This window comes from Oxyura jamaicensis, chromosome 4 (assembly GCF_011077185.1).
Source record: "Oxyura jamaicensis isolate SHBP4307 breed ruddy duck chromosome 4, BPBGC_Ojam_1.0, whole genome shotgun sequence".
Taxonomy (NCBI): Eukaryota; Metazoa; Chordata; class Aves; order Anseriformes; family Anatidae; genus Oxyura; species Oxyura jamaicensis.
Window position 1 is genome coordinate 37,401,673 of NC_048896.1, and position 13,373 is coordinate 37,415,045.

General features: G+C 39.8%; 2 protein-coding genes across 14 annotated transcripts in view; one reads left to right on the plus strand and one right to left on the minus strand.

Moving 5' to 3' along the window:
* Positions 1–13,373, plus strand: part of C4H4orf47 (chromosome 4 C4orf47 homolog) — an 88,281-nt gene that overhangs the window by 60,846 nt on the left and 14,062 nt on the right. The gene's annotated exons all lie outside the window — the stretch shown is intronic.
* SORBS2 (sorbin and SH3 domain containing 2) overlaps positions 4,921–13,373 on the minus strand; it is a 78,807-nt gene continuing 70,354 nt past the window's right edge. For 10 of the 12 annotated variants that reach the window (XM_035324245.1, XM_035324239.1, XM_035324235.1 and 7 more), the window contains 3 exons: positions 11,025–11,074; positions 7,757–7,863; positions 4,921–6,956 (listed from right to left, as the gene is read on the minus strand). In XM_035324245.1, coding sequence (XP_035180136.1) covers positions 6,895–6,956; positions 7,757–7,863; positions 11,025–11,074 — 219 coding nt within the window. In that variant the 3' untranslated portion in view covers positions 4,921–6,894. The remainder of the gene's footprint in view (positions 6,957–7,756; positions 7,864–11,024; positions 11,075–13,373) is intronic. The other 2 variants (XM_035324246.1, XM_035324237.1) reach the window with 1 other exon arrangement.

The window sequence follows — 13,373 nt, forward strand, 5'->3', positions numbered from 1 at the left end:
CCACAAAGCATCCTTGGAAGTTGGATTCTCCTCTTGCCTGCCCATCGCATCTCAGCAATTTCTGTTTTGCATTTTCCAGACCTTAAAAATGACTTGCCAAAATCTTCCCACGTGAGAGAATGTCAGGATGTTTCACCTCAGCACCTTCTAACCAATATTAATCATGTGCTGCGTAAACTGTTAGCATGTATTTTATGGCTTGATACAGGAGGCGTCTTCCAGCTGTGGAAGTTTTGGGTTTTAGGTAACGATGACCAAGATGTTTGGTCAGGTTAATGGTTTGACTTGATCCTGAAGGTCTCTTCCAACCTAGATGACTCTATGGTAGCATGCTGCAGGTAATTCCCTTGGACATCTGGATTAGGCAATGCAGGAGGCAGAGCATAACGCCTTGTATGGGTTAAAACAGATTTCTCGTGTCTTCCAGTTGTAAAATGTCTCCTCCTTCCATGCCTTGCTGTGTTTCCTTCAGAAATCCTCTTGGGGTCAATAGGAAGAGGAGGAATGGTAGAACAGGAGGGAGCAGTGGCTGAGGCCGCCCTTCCAGGCGGGCAGTAGGAGGCCTGCAGAGCCTGGAGGATCTCAGTTGGGTTGTCTTCTCATGAGGTTGCTACAGCAGTTTGTCTTCCCCTGTTGGTCTCACTGTTAAAAGCCTGATCTGACTTTTAACAGTTGCCTATCTAAGACTTTCCTAGGCAACATCATCAGTGGAGGCGCTGGGTACGTGTGGTGAAGGAAGTGGATGGGACACACTACATTAACTAGGCCAAGTATCCTATCTGCAGGGCTTCCAGCAGCTCTCCCTGCTCTTGTCTGCCTCCACTTCCCAAATGTACTGCTCTTTCTCCATGGGTAATCACCCCGCCACCCCCCTTTTGGGTGTTTTTTCTATTTTATTTATTTTTTTCCAAGGCTTACTTAGAGGCGCAGATGTTTGAGAAATGTAGGTTACCTGAGGTACAGCATGTGCCTGTGAAAATATGTCTGTGAGTGGCACAGCTTAATCTAGTGACTTTTATCTGTATTAAATTGATGGTTCAGACCTTAAAGGACCAAGGTTCAGACCTTAAAGGACAGGTCAGCTGCAGGGGGCTGAATCCTGGCTCAAACTGCTCGGTTTGTGGCCATGCAGTGAGATAGGGGAGCAAAGGAAAAGCCTGTTGCTAAAAATGAACAGGGCTTGGATAGGAAGCAGTGCTTTAGGGTGCTGCCATGTATCAGTGATTTTTGCTACTAGAAAGTCAAGCTTTTTTAACAGCTTAAAATCCATTGGTTTTATAATTAAAACTGTAATGATTAGAAGTTGTTATTGGATGCTGACATAGGTTCAGGCTAATACTTCTCTCTGACTTTTCTCTCTTTTTAGAGCTCCCTTTGACTTAAATGATCTTTAGCAGTCTGCTTGCTTCAGAACATAGGTATGGGTTGGTTGGTGGCTAGCAAATCGTGTGGCTTTTTTTTGGTGTCCTAGATGTTTCCCTGTGGTCTTGGTGGGATATGACTTCAGTACTTCAGATTGTGTGCAGTGTTGCTTTGAGCCCTATACCTCAGAGCTGACTCTGCCGGTAGCAGGTGAAGAGCATCTATAAATAGTGCACAGAGCTCTTCAATGGCATGTACGTGTTGCCCTCTACTACCTTAGGCATTTTGAACGCATTAATTTGTTCTCTTCTGTGGCTTAAGGGGGGAAGGGCTGATGCTCACCTGTTCAAGTATTTCCCGTTACATGTAGAAAAACACCTATCTATAACAGATGAATCAGTGGTAGTGTAAGAAAAGCCTTTAGCAGGTCCTGAGCCAAGGCAGTATTTGTACATGTTTCACGTTACAGTCGCGAGTGATAACCCCAGACTGGGAGCTGGGAAGCATGAGCTGGGGCATTGCATGCTCTGGGTTTATCCGGCAAATTGCTGCTGCCATGTGTCCCCCCCTAGAACGATGTGTTTGGGCCCTCAGTGCTTCATGCCCGCAGAGCTGGTTTCAGCTGCATGCTCAGCTTGGTCCTGGTGGGGGTAAAGCATTGAGAGTCACTGTGTGCAACTGTGGTAATTCACCACTGGTGGAAACAGAAATAATGACATTATTCCTGGGTTATTTTTTAAAGTGGATCACTCCCCCCCCCCCCCCGGGGGGGGGGGGGGGGGGGGGGGGTTGGGGTGGGATGGGTGGGTGTGGGTGATGGAATCATGGCTTCAAAGTTTATTCGTGTTGGTAGCAAGAAACAAATTTGTGAGCATCTCTTCTGAGGATAAACCTAGCAACGCGTTTCTGGTCGTCAGTCAACACTTTTTTTTTTTTCCTTCTTTCCCCTGTGGTGTCACTTGTGATGTAATGCTGCAGCAGAACCCTCCGTGCACTAGCTCTGCAATTAGATGTGACGTCCCTGTGCAAGGGCTGCTCGGCATTAGAGCTATTTTAGCACACATGCTTTCTACTTTCTGGTAATATTAAATAGTGCGTTACAGAGCTCTGCTCCTTCCCTATGACTCTTGAAGAAACAGAATTTAAATATAATACTGGAAGGCACAATTCTGTAGTGCTTTATTTTGTATATGGCATGCATATTGATGCAAATGAAACAAGTTGGGAATTAGGGGTGCAAAGCTGCTAAAGTGCCCAATATTAACAACCAACGAGATTAAACCAAAAATCACACCTGCAGTATTTTTCAGGCTCTTCCATGGTTTCATCACTGCACATTAACCTGGAAACTTCTGTTTTTCTTTTTCTGTTTTGGAGTGACAAAAATACATGAATAAGAGACCATATGTCACCAGCATTGCTTTCTTTGGCCTAAGTAGCATCTGATTCAAAGAAGTGCAAGCAGGATTTCATTCAGGTTTCTGTTTCAGTGAATGTTATATTCCGGGTAGATAAATAGAAAAAATACCATGAATTTTCAAAGGAATGTGATTTCACACTAACAATGAAAATGATAAATACTACTGAGCGATTTTGGCTAGGATTTAAAGACTTAATGATCACACTAATTGGGGCTGATAAAAATTTTTTTTTTTTTTTTTTTTTTTTTTTTTTTTTCATCCAGTCAAATAAATAGCATGGTGTTTGATACCTGTAGAGCTGAAAGAAGACCTTCTTAGATATCTCCCGTTTACTGTATGTGCATAAGGCACCAGTTGCTACCTATCAGTCTGGCAACTACTGGCTCTGTAAAATGGGTGGATTCAGGTTTGGATCTGATTGATACTTACTGGATGTAACAAGGGATTATGCTGTATAAACATATTGAAAGGGCCAATAATTCAATTATTAAACATGCTGTTGCAGCTTTGGAGGCACATAAAATTTGACTCCAGGTTACCTTGCCAGTTAGATGCTAGAGAAGGGTTCCTACTGTCTGCTGTGCCCTGTAGTGGGGGCAGTTACAGAAGAGGTTTCTGATCTCTGCCAGTACTCATAGTTTTTGATATAACAAAACCAACACAAAACAGACATTCAGTTGCTTCAGTGCTCCTTTCTTGTGCAATTTTCTTTCCAAGCTAACATAGAAATTGTTTTAGCAATACAATCTTGAGGAAAATTCAGGATCTATTGACTTCAATGGAGTTTGCTGTTAACTTGAGCAAAGCCAGGGTCTCCCTTACAGCATTTATAGTTACATGGTGAATATACTTAGCAACGACCTGAGGTCCTTCTAGAGCTGCTTGCTTCATAATTCTAGCTTCATGTTAGCTCGTGCATTGCTTTTTCCAACCTACAGGAAGCACCTTGTGTTCCTGCCACGGTTCTGTTCATCAGCAGTTAAAAGTCAGCTAGTAAATGCCAGGCGTTGCAGAACGACGACGTGCTCCGCTTGGCACAGGCAACAGAATGTTAAAACTGCGGGGGTGACCCTTCGCTCGGGCTGGGGTATATCGTTACCTTGAAATGCTCGTGCATTGCTCTCCCTGGTTTGTTGGTGTCTTGTGGCGGCGTTTGGTTTTGTTTTGAAGTGGCCTTTGCCTCCCGTCGAGGTGATGAACAGCAGGCAGACTGCTTGCTAAAGGGTAGGCAAAGCAATCTGGTGCTTCTTGAGGAAGCTCTGGTTACGTGACCTATGTATCCGTAAGGTAGCACAGCTGTACAACAATCCACGTGTTGTACTTTAATTTTTTATCAGTTTACACTTTCTGACTAAAACATTAACACTACTGTTTTTCTTGGTGTCAATGACTTGCTATTCTTATTACAGTGATTTATCTATTCCCTTTTTTCTTCCTTTCTTATTAAGTTACAATCAGCAAAGAGGGATGTTACTTTAATCCTTAACCACTCAGACCCTTAACCATTCAGAAATTCTGTGTATTTACACTGTTTAGTGTAAATACACAAATTGTGAGGGAGCTGCAGGCTGCCACGAGGCCTCCCCTCAGCCTGCTCTGCTCTGGGCTGAGCAAACCAAGGGGCCTCAGCCACTCCTCACACGTGTTGTGCTCTAGGCCCTTCACCATCTTCATAGCCCTCCTCTGGACACTAACAGTTTGTTCTTACTGTGGGGCCCAAAACTGCACACAATACTTGAGGTGAGGCTGCACCAGCACAGAGTTCTTGTTTTGCTCCTTAAGGAAAGGCTTAGGGTGTGGGAACTTCTGCTAGATACATAGGACTTCAGTTGTGTATTTCACCTTTGTGCTTCAGGAGTGAAGGACAGCTCTGGCAACAGAAGAATTATCTCTGATTAGCATTGTCAGAAAACAAAAAGCCTAGAGTGTTGCTTTTGGGTTCAAGAGTTTTAGGGATGATGCTAAAGTGGACTGACAGGAACAGTGTGGACAATACTAGTTGCCCATATATATAACCTGTTTGTACTTGGTGGTGGGGAAAAAATCTCAGATTGACTTTTTGTATCCAAGCCTGAAGAGCTCTGTAACGCTTCAGTAGTATGTCATACACACTGTGAGAAATGATGGGGAAACAGTCTTTTTACTCCAAGCAAAATTTATTAGAAGTCTATTCAAGAAAAAACAAACAAACAAACAAAACAAAACAAACACAGAGACCTTTTGCTTGTAGGAATTCAAAGTCAGTTACCTGAAAGCCAGGTATGAAAAACCTGTATTTTTCTAAAATCAGATACAGAGTAGAAACAGTACTTTTTAAATATCACAGGCAACAGATGTTTAAGTCTTCAATCATAAATGGCATCAAAGATAGGTATTAATCTCACAGCAAAGCTGCATGCAGGTCTAGTTTAAAATTGAAAGCCTTTGAAATATAAAGCTTTTGCCATGAAATCTGCAATAATAAAGGTATGCTGCACAAAGATGTTTCTTTACCTTTGTCTTAATGTCATTTCTCAGTAATAAAGACATATGTACATTTAGATTTGGCTGGTAAACCATACTTTAATTAGGAAAGTTTTGCATAAAATGCTATCTTACAGAATTGCACTATCCAGATGTGCTTATGGTAAATAGAGCAAGAAAAGAAAAATGCATTGAAATCTTCTGTATGTGAAGAGGGCAAAAATCAAACAAGGAACTTAATTTTTTTCTTTTTAAATCAACAACCAAATGGCTCTGTACAAAAAGGCAAACATATGTACAAAATGCTACAGAGACTACATACATGTTGATAATTTCAATCCTATACCCATGAGAAACGCAGTAGAAGCTTTTGCCATCTATAAGGTGCTGAAGAAACCAAATCTGATTTATTTTATTATTATTTTTTATAAAGCCATAGTCATTATCATCCTGTGACTTAATTTCATACGCTATTTATGCTTACCTTTGCTTATGGAAAATGTGTGTTTTCAAATACTTATTTCATTCAGGAAAAAAACAAAACAAAACCCTAAAATGTATCAGTTTTAATAGTTGTGATTTTTTTTCTGTACTAAATCCCTAAAAAAGAATGTGTAACTCAGGTTTTGTTAACATAGATATTTATATATATATATATATAGTGAAATAAATCAGTACATGATACTTGTGAATATTTTTGGTGGCTATGTTAGAGGAAAAAAAATCCTTTGCACTAACACTGTTTACTCTCTGCTTCTTAAAATTCCTGTGATACATAAAAACACCTCTCAAATTTCATGTTGCTGACTACTACGACACTTTGATTACAACCATTTAATGTCCGACATCATTAGCAGGTTATTATTGTCTATGCTTAGATCATTGTCTGTCTGTTCATAAAATCCTGTTTCCCAGGGCTTTACATATCTTGCACTTCTTACCTTTTAACAGAAAACACTATAGCTTTAATAGGGTAAAAAAGGGTTTATCCAATACCATTGCACCTTCAGAACACTTCTAGTTCTTCCGTTTTTTACTACACTTGCTTGAGATTTTACAGTCACTGTGCATATGTTACAACATACAAGTGCAGGCAAAAAATCTGTATTATAATTTGTCATTGTAAACCAGTACAATAGGCAAACCTGTGATACAGCAAAGTGAAAGCAACAAATGCTGCCAAGCTAACAAGAACGTGGAAACTCAAAACTTTTTTTAAAAAAGTTGTAAACAGCAACTTCCCCTCTGTTGTACGTGCATGCTGAAAATTCTTATTTTCCATGGCGCTTCATACCACAAATGTCTCAAATGAGTTTCTCCCTCTCCCTGCACCCCTCCCATGGCAATTCGTCTGTGTACCCGCCATCAGGCTTTTTCTATTGCGTTTCAAATGAAAAGACTTTTTAAAGCAGGGAGTACTTAAATGTTGAACCGATTCCTCTTGCTTCAGAAAAGCTTAGTTATTCAGACTGCAGTCGTTGCTGTAATACTGCTGGAACGGTTTGGCGGATGGGATGGGATGAGGATGAGCTGGGTGGCCTCTATTTGAGACTGCAAGCAAGAAAACAGAAGGCCAGTGTAGCATGTTTTCTAGCAGCTTTATGCAGATGTGTTGCAGAGATGCAGCATAAATAAGCAGGAAAAAAAATCACAGCCTCTTGACATAGTTTCCAGGGAAAGTACCAAAGAATTTTGTTCTTCTTGAGGTTCCTGAAATTAGAAGCAATAGATGAAAGATGGGAATAAGAACAGGAAATCACTATGTAAGCATGGCCTTTAAATTTTTGGTTAACATTTCACAAAAATATCTACTGTTCTTTACAGTCCAATTACATTGTTTTTAATTTCACTTGTGAGTCGTGAATTTAAACAAATTATAACTGCAGGAAGGAAAAAGCAAATAAAGGGGCATATTTGATTGAATAGCCTGATTAAAATCTGTGCTAAATCCAATGTGCTCAAATTTTGGCTTGATACATAGAAATCATTTAATTTAAACAACATCAATTGTTTGCAATTAAATAATTTGGATTTTTGAAATGCTGAGGACTAGTAAGATGATAAAGAAGTTAGCCACCGTGTGCATGAGGGTTTATGCAATGATTAAGCCACCTTGTCTAGACCACCTAGGTATGAAATCTGTTTGTTCAGTAATACTTGGTTCTCACAAACAGCCAATTCAGTAGTGGTATTAATGTAAGTTTTACATTATCATTTTTTTATGAAGAGAGAAGTAATACACGCCCCACTTTGTGTCATGTGGGAGTGACAACAGTGCTGTACAACAAACTGGAGGCACATATCAATTTGTGTCACCAATTCCAAAGTATGCAAGTGGAAAATCACACATTAATTTCAGAGGATTTTGGTGGGGATTTCTCCTGATAAAGCCAGGTTCAGGTTTGTGATGTTGTATACCAAAATCTATCAGTTTATGAGACACCAAACAAACAGGGCAGCAGAGTTCAGGAATAAAAAGTAAACGAAAAAAGAAACAAATTAAAACATACCCACAAACCATCCATCATCACATTTTTCCATCACATCAATGACATCTCCCTCTCTGAGCTCCAATTCATCTTCGTTCCTAGGAGTATAGTTATACAGAGCCTGAAACCTTAAATAGGACAAACGATGCATTTTAAAAAGAAGAAGGAGTTCTTTGCACCTTCGTTAAAGAAGGTGGTTTAAACTTTAACTCGTAAGTAACACGCCCTTCAGGTATAAAGGGTTTCTTTTGCCTGGTGGAGGACATCAGGGCTAGGTACTTATTACAGCAAATGCCCTACGTTATCTGAGGCAATAGCGTGCACCTCGAGTACTGAGAGCAGCTTCTGCATTTGGGCCTCCCTTCAGGCAGGCTTCCCTAGAGCTGCCCTCTCGCTGGCGGGACAGCCTTTGCTAGCCTGTGGTTTTTCCTCGGTCATGCTAATGTAGGAACAGGTCAAAACGTTACCTGTTTGCCTACAGGGCTGAAGGGGATGGTCTTCCAAAAGGTTTCTGTCCTAAAGGAAGAGGCGGTAGGGTAGTGAAAGTGAGAAAAAAATTCTGGGAAGGGCACCTGAATGATACGCAGAGGTAGTGAATGGAAAAGGAGACAAGCTGGGCAGGTGAAATGAGAAGGAACAGGTTCCAAACTGACAGGTACCTCCAAGGTACCCGGTCAATTGCAGGTTTAGTGTATGCTCGTATACCTCGTGGGTATAGAGGGCTCCGGGCCTGCCTTGAAAAGGCCCAACTGTCACAGCAGCCTCAAAGCTGGACAGGTAATTAAAAAAAAAAAAAAAAAAAAAAGATTACAATGGGAGGGAGAAGTGGTAGAGGAAAAAATATCTGTGAGCAGTGCCTCCCTTCAGAAGGGAGCTAAAAGGAAGAAGAGTGGGTAGGGGCAGTCGTGTGTGAAAGAAGGTGAAGTGTCCAAGACTCCAGCCAAAAACAGGTTGAGGGCAAGGCTAGATGGAGGAACTTGAGTTCTTAAACAAAAATTTCTGTGAGTGAGGGAGTATCTTGAGTCCAACTGGGAGATGCAAGGATGGAAATTAAAGCATTGCTCAGACACTCCCCTCTGCCAGGGGCTGCAGTTCAAAGGATGTGAGGTGAATAATTGGAAAGAACTATGAGACTGGGACGTTTCTTATTTTTCATTTCTTGTCAGCTTTTAATTGAGTTTCTTGGAATTGAAAGAACAGCAATAAACTAGCGGGGGGAGCTGCGGGTGCTTAGCCAGACAGCCCGTGGGAAGATTGCAGCAGAAGCCCACGAGCCCCGCAGAGCTGGAATCTGCCTGCTTTCCTAACCATCTGTGCACAGCTACGGCTCTGCACGTAACGGAGCAGGGTACGACTGCAGGAATTATAGAAGGGAAATAGTTTTGATTTCCTGGTGCTGAAACAAAGCATCATCCTCATGATGCCCATTTTTTCCCCTTAGCAACAGTTCACCGGCTGAAACTGAACACTGCTGCGCTTCCTCTCCCCAGTAAAAACACAGTAGCTCCCCCTTTGATGGGTTCCTAGAGAAAAAGCCTGAATGATAACAGAGCTAATGGAAAAAGTGCTTTATTATTATTATTTTTTTCCATGGCTTAAATTAGACTTAATTCAGTAAAAAAAAAAATCCTGTTCCTGAAAATCATATATACAGCAAGGTGCTAGGCTTGGTGTAACGATGGTCTTCTTGAATAAAGCATACTTATTTTTCACAGTGCTGATTTGGAGAAACAAAAGGCAATGTTCCAAGGAAGTTATTTTTAACTTAGTTTCTCATGACTGGCAGTTCCCTCTCCATATCTGAAAAGTCTGAACTTGTACTTTAATCATACTATCCAAATGAAACAGGATGGTCATTTAACCAATTACCTTTGATGATTTGCCTAGAGCAAATAAGAACAATCTGTGCAAAAATTAAATGGTAAAACTGTTTTCTGTCATGGTTATCACTATTCCAGGAAAGCAGAGCTATGATGATATTCCAAAAATGATTAAATACAGCTCCCAAAGATACAGGAATTGCAGATGTACTGTGTCATGAACAGGATTCAAGCCAATTACTTAATCAAATACAGTAACAAAAACTTCCTAATTAGCACTCTTCATACTTCAGAAATTTAGTTTCAGTCATTTTTAGCTAATCCATTTCAGTAACTCCTTTTGTAGTCATTTCATTCCCTCTTCGCTAATCTAGGATTTTCTTAAATATGAAAACTTCTATTTAAATACTGTCAGAATACATATTCAAGACAACACTTGCCTCACAATTTAAATGTATTTCTAGTTGTTATTTTAGGATTGAGTAACTTTAGTCGTGAACTACTAAAATTATATTGAACAAAATTAATTAGATAATTATTGTTTGCAAAACAGAGAGAGGTGCTTCTGTACGCTCAAGAATTCCAACAAAACCTTGAGAAAAATGGGTTAAGTGAGACTGAAAGCAAAATGTCCAATTTTCATTATATTATCTGTGGTCTTGTTATTTGATAACTGTTTCCTCCTCTTTTTTTCTTGCCACTTCTTCAGTTTAACCATTAAATATTCTTAGATGCTAAGCCTTAATTATGCTTAGGAAAATTCATCTCATAGGGCTTCTTCCAAAGCTCTCTGATGCTAGAGGAAGAAGGGCTACTACTTTCAATGATCAGTGGAGCAGGATCGAAAACAGTAATTTGAAAGAATCTTGCATTGAACTTGGATTCTATCTATAGTCAGCACTGAAACAGTCTTACATGCTTTATCTTGAGTTCTTACATTGTTTGCAAAAATGCAACCAGAGCTCTAGGTTCTCCAGTTTCTAATTTTTAAGTTGCATATGTAAATACTACCGAAAAGCATGGTCGGGCATTCCTGTGAATAGCATTATCAAGTTATTTTTTCTCTATGTTAACATTCAGAACTGTTTCTGAAGAATCTGTGTTGTCAGTAAAGCAGATGACTTGGATTAATGCTAAATCTTTAACTGGAATTCTGCTGAGAATTCAACAACCAGGGAGAAAACAACAACAGAATAAGTCAAACTTGAGTTCTACAAAATTCTTACCCCTTTTAAGTATAATTGGTAGAGAGCTGCAAGATGACATGTCTGTCTTATTTTGATGTAAATTATACAACTTGGGCTGTGCCCTCTGGGACCATCTTGGCTACCTTCGTATGTCATGTGGTTATCTGGACATTTCTGAAATCCCCTCATAATTGTACTTGGCAGGTTAACAAATTATTTGAAGATGTTCTGGCTATTGCTTAAAAGTTAGCTTTTGGTTTAGTAGACAAGAAGTATACTTACGGTTCCCCCCCAGTGTGTATGTTTTCATGAGCAAGCACAGGGCGCTGTGGCTGAAATGAAATGATTTGAAATGTAATAAAGATTTATAAGCCAAGGTCCAAATAGTTGGATAGGTGCATGATGCTTAGTTGCTCGAGAGTTCATATTCTACCTTATGTAAAACAACCCCACCACATACCCAACCTCGCCTTAAATTCTTAAGAGATGTTGCAAGCAACCGAATTGTGGCAGGTTTAAAGATTGATTTTTTTGGAGGACAAGATAAAAACTAAAATAAAACTGAACTTTATCAACAATCTATTTATAGTATAGTAGAAAGTTGGAATAGAACCTTGCTGCCTCGTCACTGTGAAATAGAAAGAGCATTAGATAAATCAGATGCAACTGATGAACATTATACATTCCTTGGGTGAAGTATATTTTTAGATGAAAATAAAATCTTGTATACTTAACAGCAGAATGTAGACTATCCATAGACAAACAACATTCCAATTTACATTACACACACAGTACTAACTTGGCAGGCATAACATGCTACGCTTTAATTAATTCTGTTCTAGCTGAAGGGGCAGCACAAAGCCATGCAGGCTGTTGGGAGGCAAAGAACAGAGGGAATTTTTGAATGAATGCAAATGTAATTGTGTGAAAATAACAACTAGTACTTTTACTTTAGTAGTAGTATGTATTTCCAGTGCAAAGCTTTATGAAAGGAGTATCTTTTCCCCCTTTAGAGGTGGGGGATGCATCATTTATATCTAATAAATCTAAAATGGAAATGAAAAATATTAACCCCCTACGGAAACCGCATCCTGCTTAGGGAGACATTAAATTACACGTATTACAACCTGGCTCAGGCTAGACACAGCAGAGGAGCAGCTGCTTGGAAGAGCACTTGATGTGAGTGGTGTTGACTGAGGATGCCCTATAGTCATGCTGTGGAGATTGACAGTTTGTGCAGGTCTAGGAACTGTGTCTGTTCTGGAAGTGTGGATATCAAACACAGCTTGTGACACTTTCTTTTGTGAACTGAGTAAACTGCAACCTGATCTTGAAGCCATGGGGTTTGTGTTAGTGTTCCATGCTTTCTCTTCCCCATGTTTGACTATTCCAGTCCATCTTGCTTCAGTTTGCTCAAAAAGGTGATGCAGTCTTCCATGGGAGAAGGGCGTGGTAACTAACCCGCAGCCTGATGATATAAATTGAATGCTAAAATGCATTAAGTTATTTTTCTTCTTCCCAATATCTCCAGATGAAACTGAAGTAGTTAATTTCTTTTCGTCATGTTTGTATATTTACATGTAGAAAATATTGTGAATGTTTTCCACTTTATCTTCAGAGTGCGTGGAGTGTAATGATAAAAAAGTGCCTAAAGATGCAGGAAGGCAGGTAACAGAACTTTTATTCATACCAGTGAGAGGGAAATGGGTTCTAAAGGGGCAAAAATGTCTATTCTAAACTCTCTTCTCCCTCATGCCCTCTTTCTCATGTCCATATACAGTGGTATTGGCTGGAATGGGCCTGTTGCAAATTCTGGCTAATTGTGTTCAAGAGATCCTGTGACACGTACCCCCCTATGGTAGCTCTTCATGTTTAGAATTTCTGTCTTTCAGCTATGCCTGAGTTCAGTACACTATCCTATTTCCTTGGTAAAAATAGTAGGGCCTAATCTCAAAAATGTTAAGAAGTGTGTAGTCAAGTCAGTGGCCCCAGTGGTGCACTTGACCTTCATGCATGATTGATGTATCCTTGCCTGTAATAGTTCTGTATAGTCCTGGACATGTAACTTAGGTGTGCAATTTGTGCTTTTGTAGTTTTGGAATTAAATTCATAAATGCACTAAATATAGACTGATGCAGTGCTCTTAACATACTGTCTGCATGCAGTTCATTTGGAGTAACGTGCAAAATTAAAACAGGGCTTAGTCCCTTTGTCATGGATATTATTATTCCTGATTGGACTTTCTCTGAGATGGTGCTGGTGCAGTTGTAAGAATCCTGATCTTCTTACGATTGAATTGTCTCTGTTCAATGATGAAGAAAGCACTCTCCTCTCGTACCTCGTTGCAAATAAGGCCTTCCCTAGACTTTTTTTAAAAATTAAATGAAGCTGCTTATCTTAGGTTGACATTTTGTAAAGGGAACCACCAGAAAGATAATCTAAGATCAGGAGTGACTACTACTTGGAAAGCAGTTCAAGAGCCGAACATTAAGAAACTGATGCAGAGCATAATTTAGTCCTAAAGAGAACGTAAAACATAACCCACAAATTCAATTGAAGTTCTTTTGATAATTCAAATCAAATTTTTGTGCCAAACACAGGCAAACCAAACAATTAGACCCCCCCCCCCCC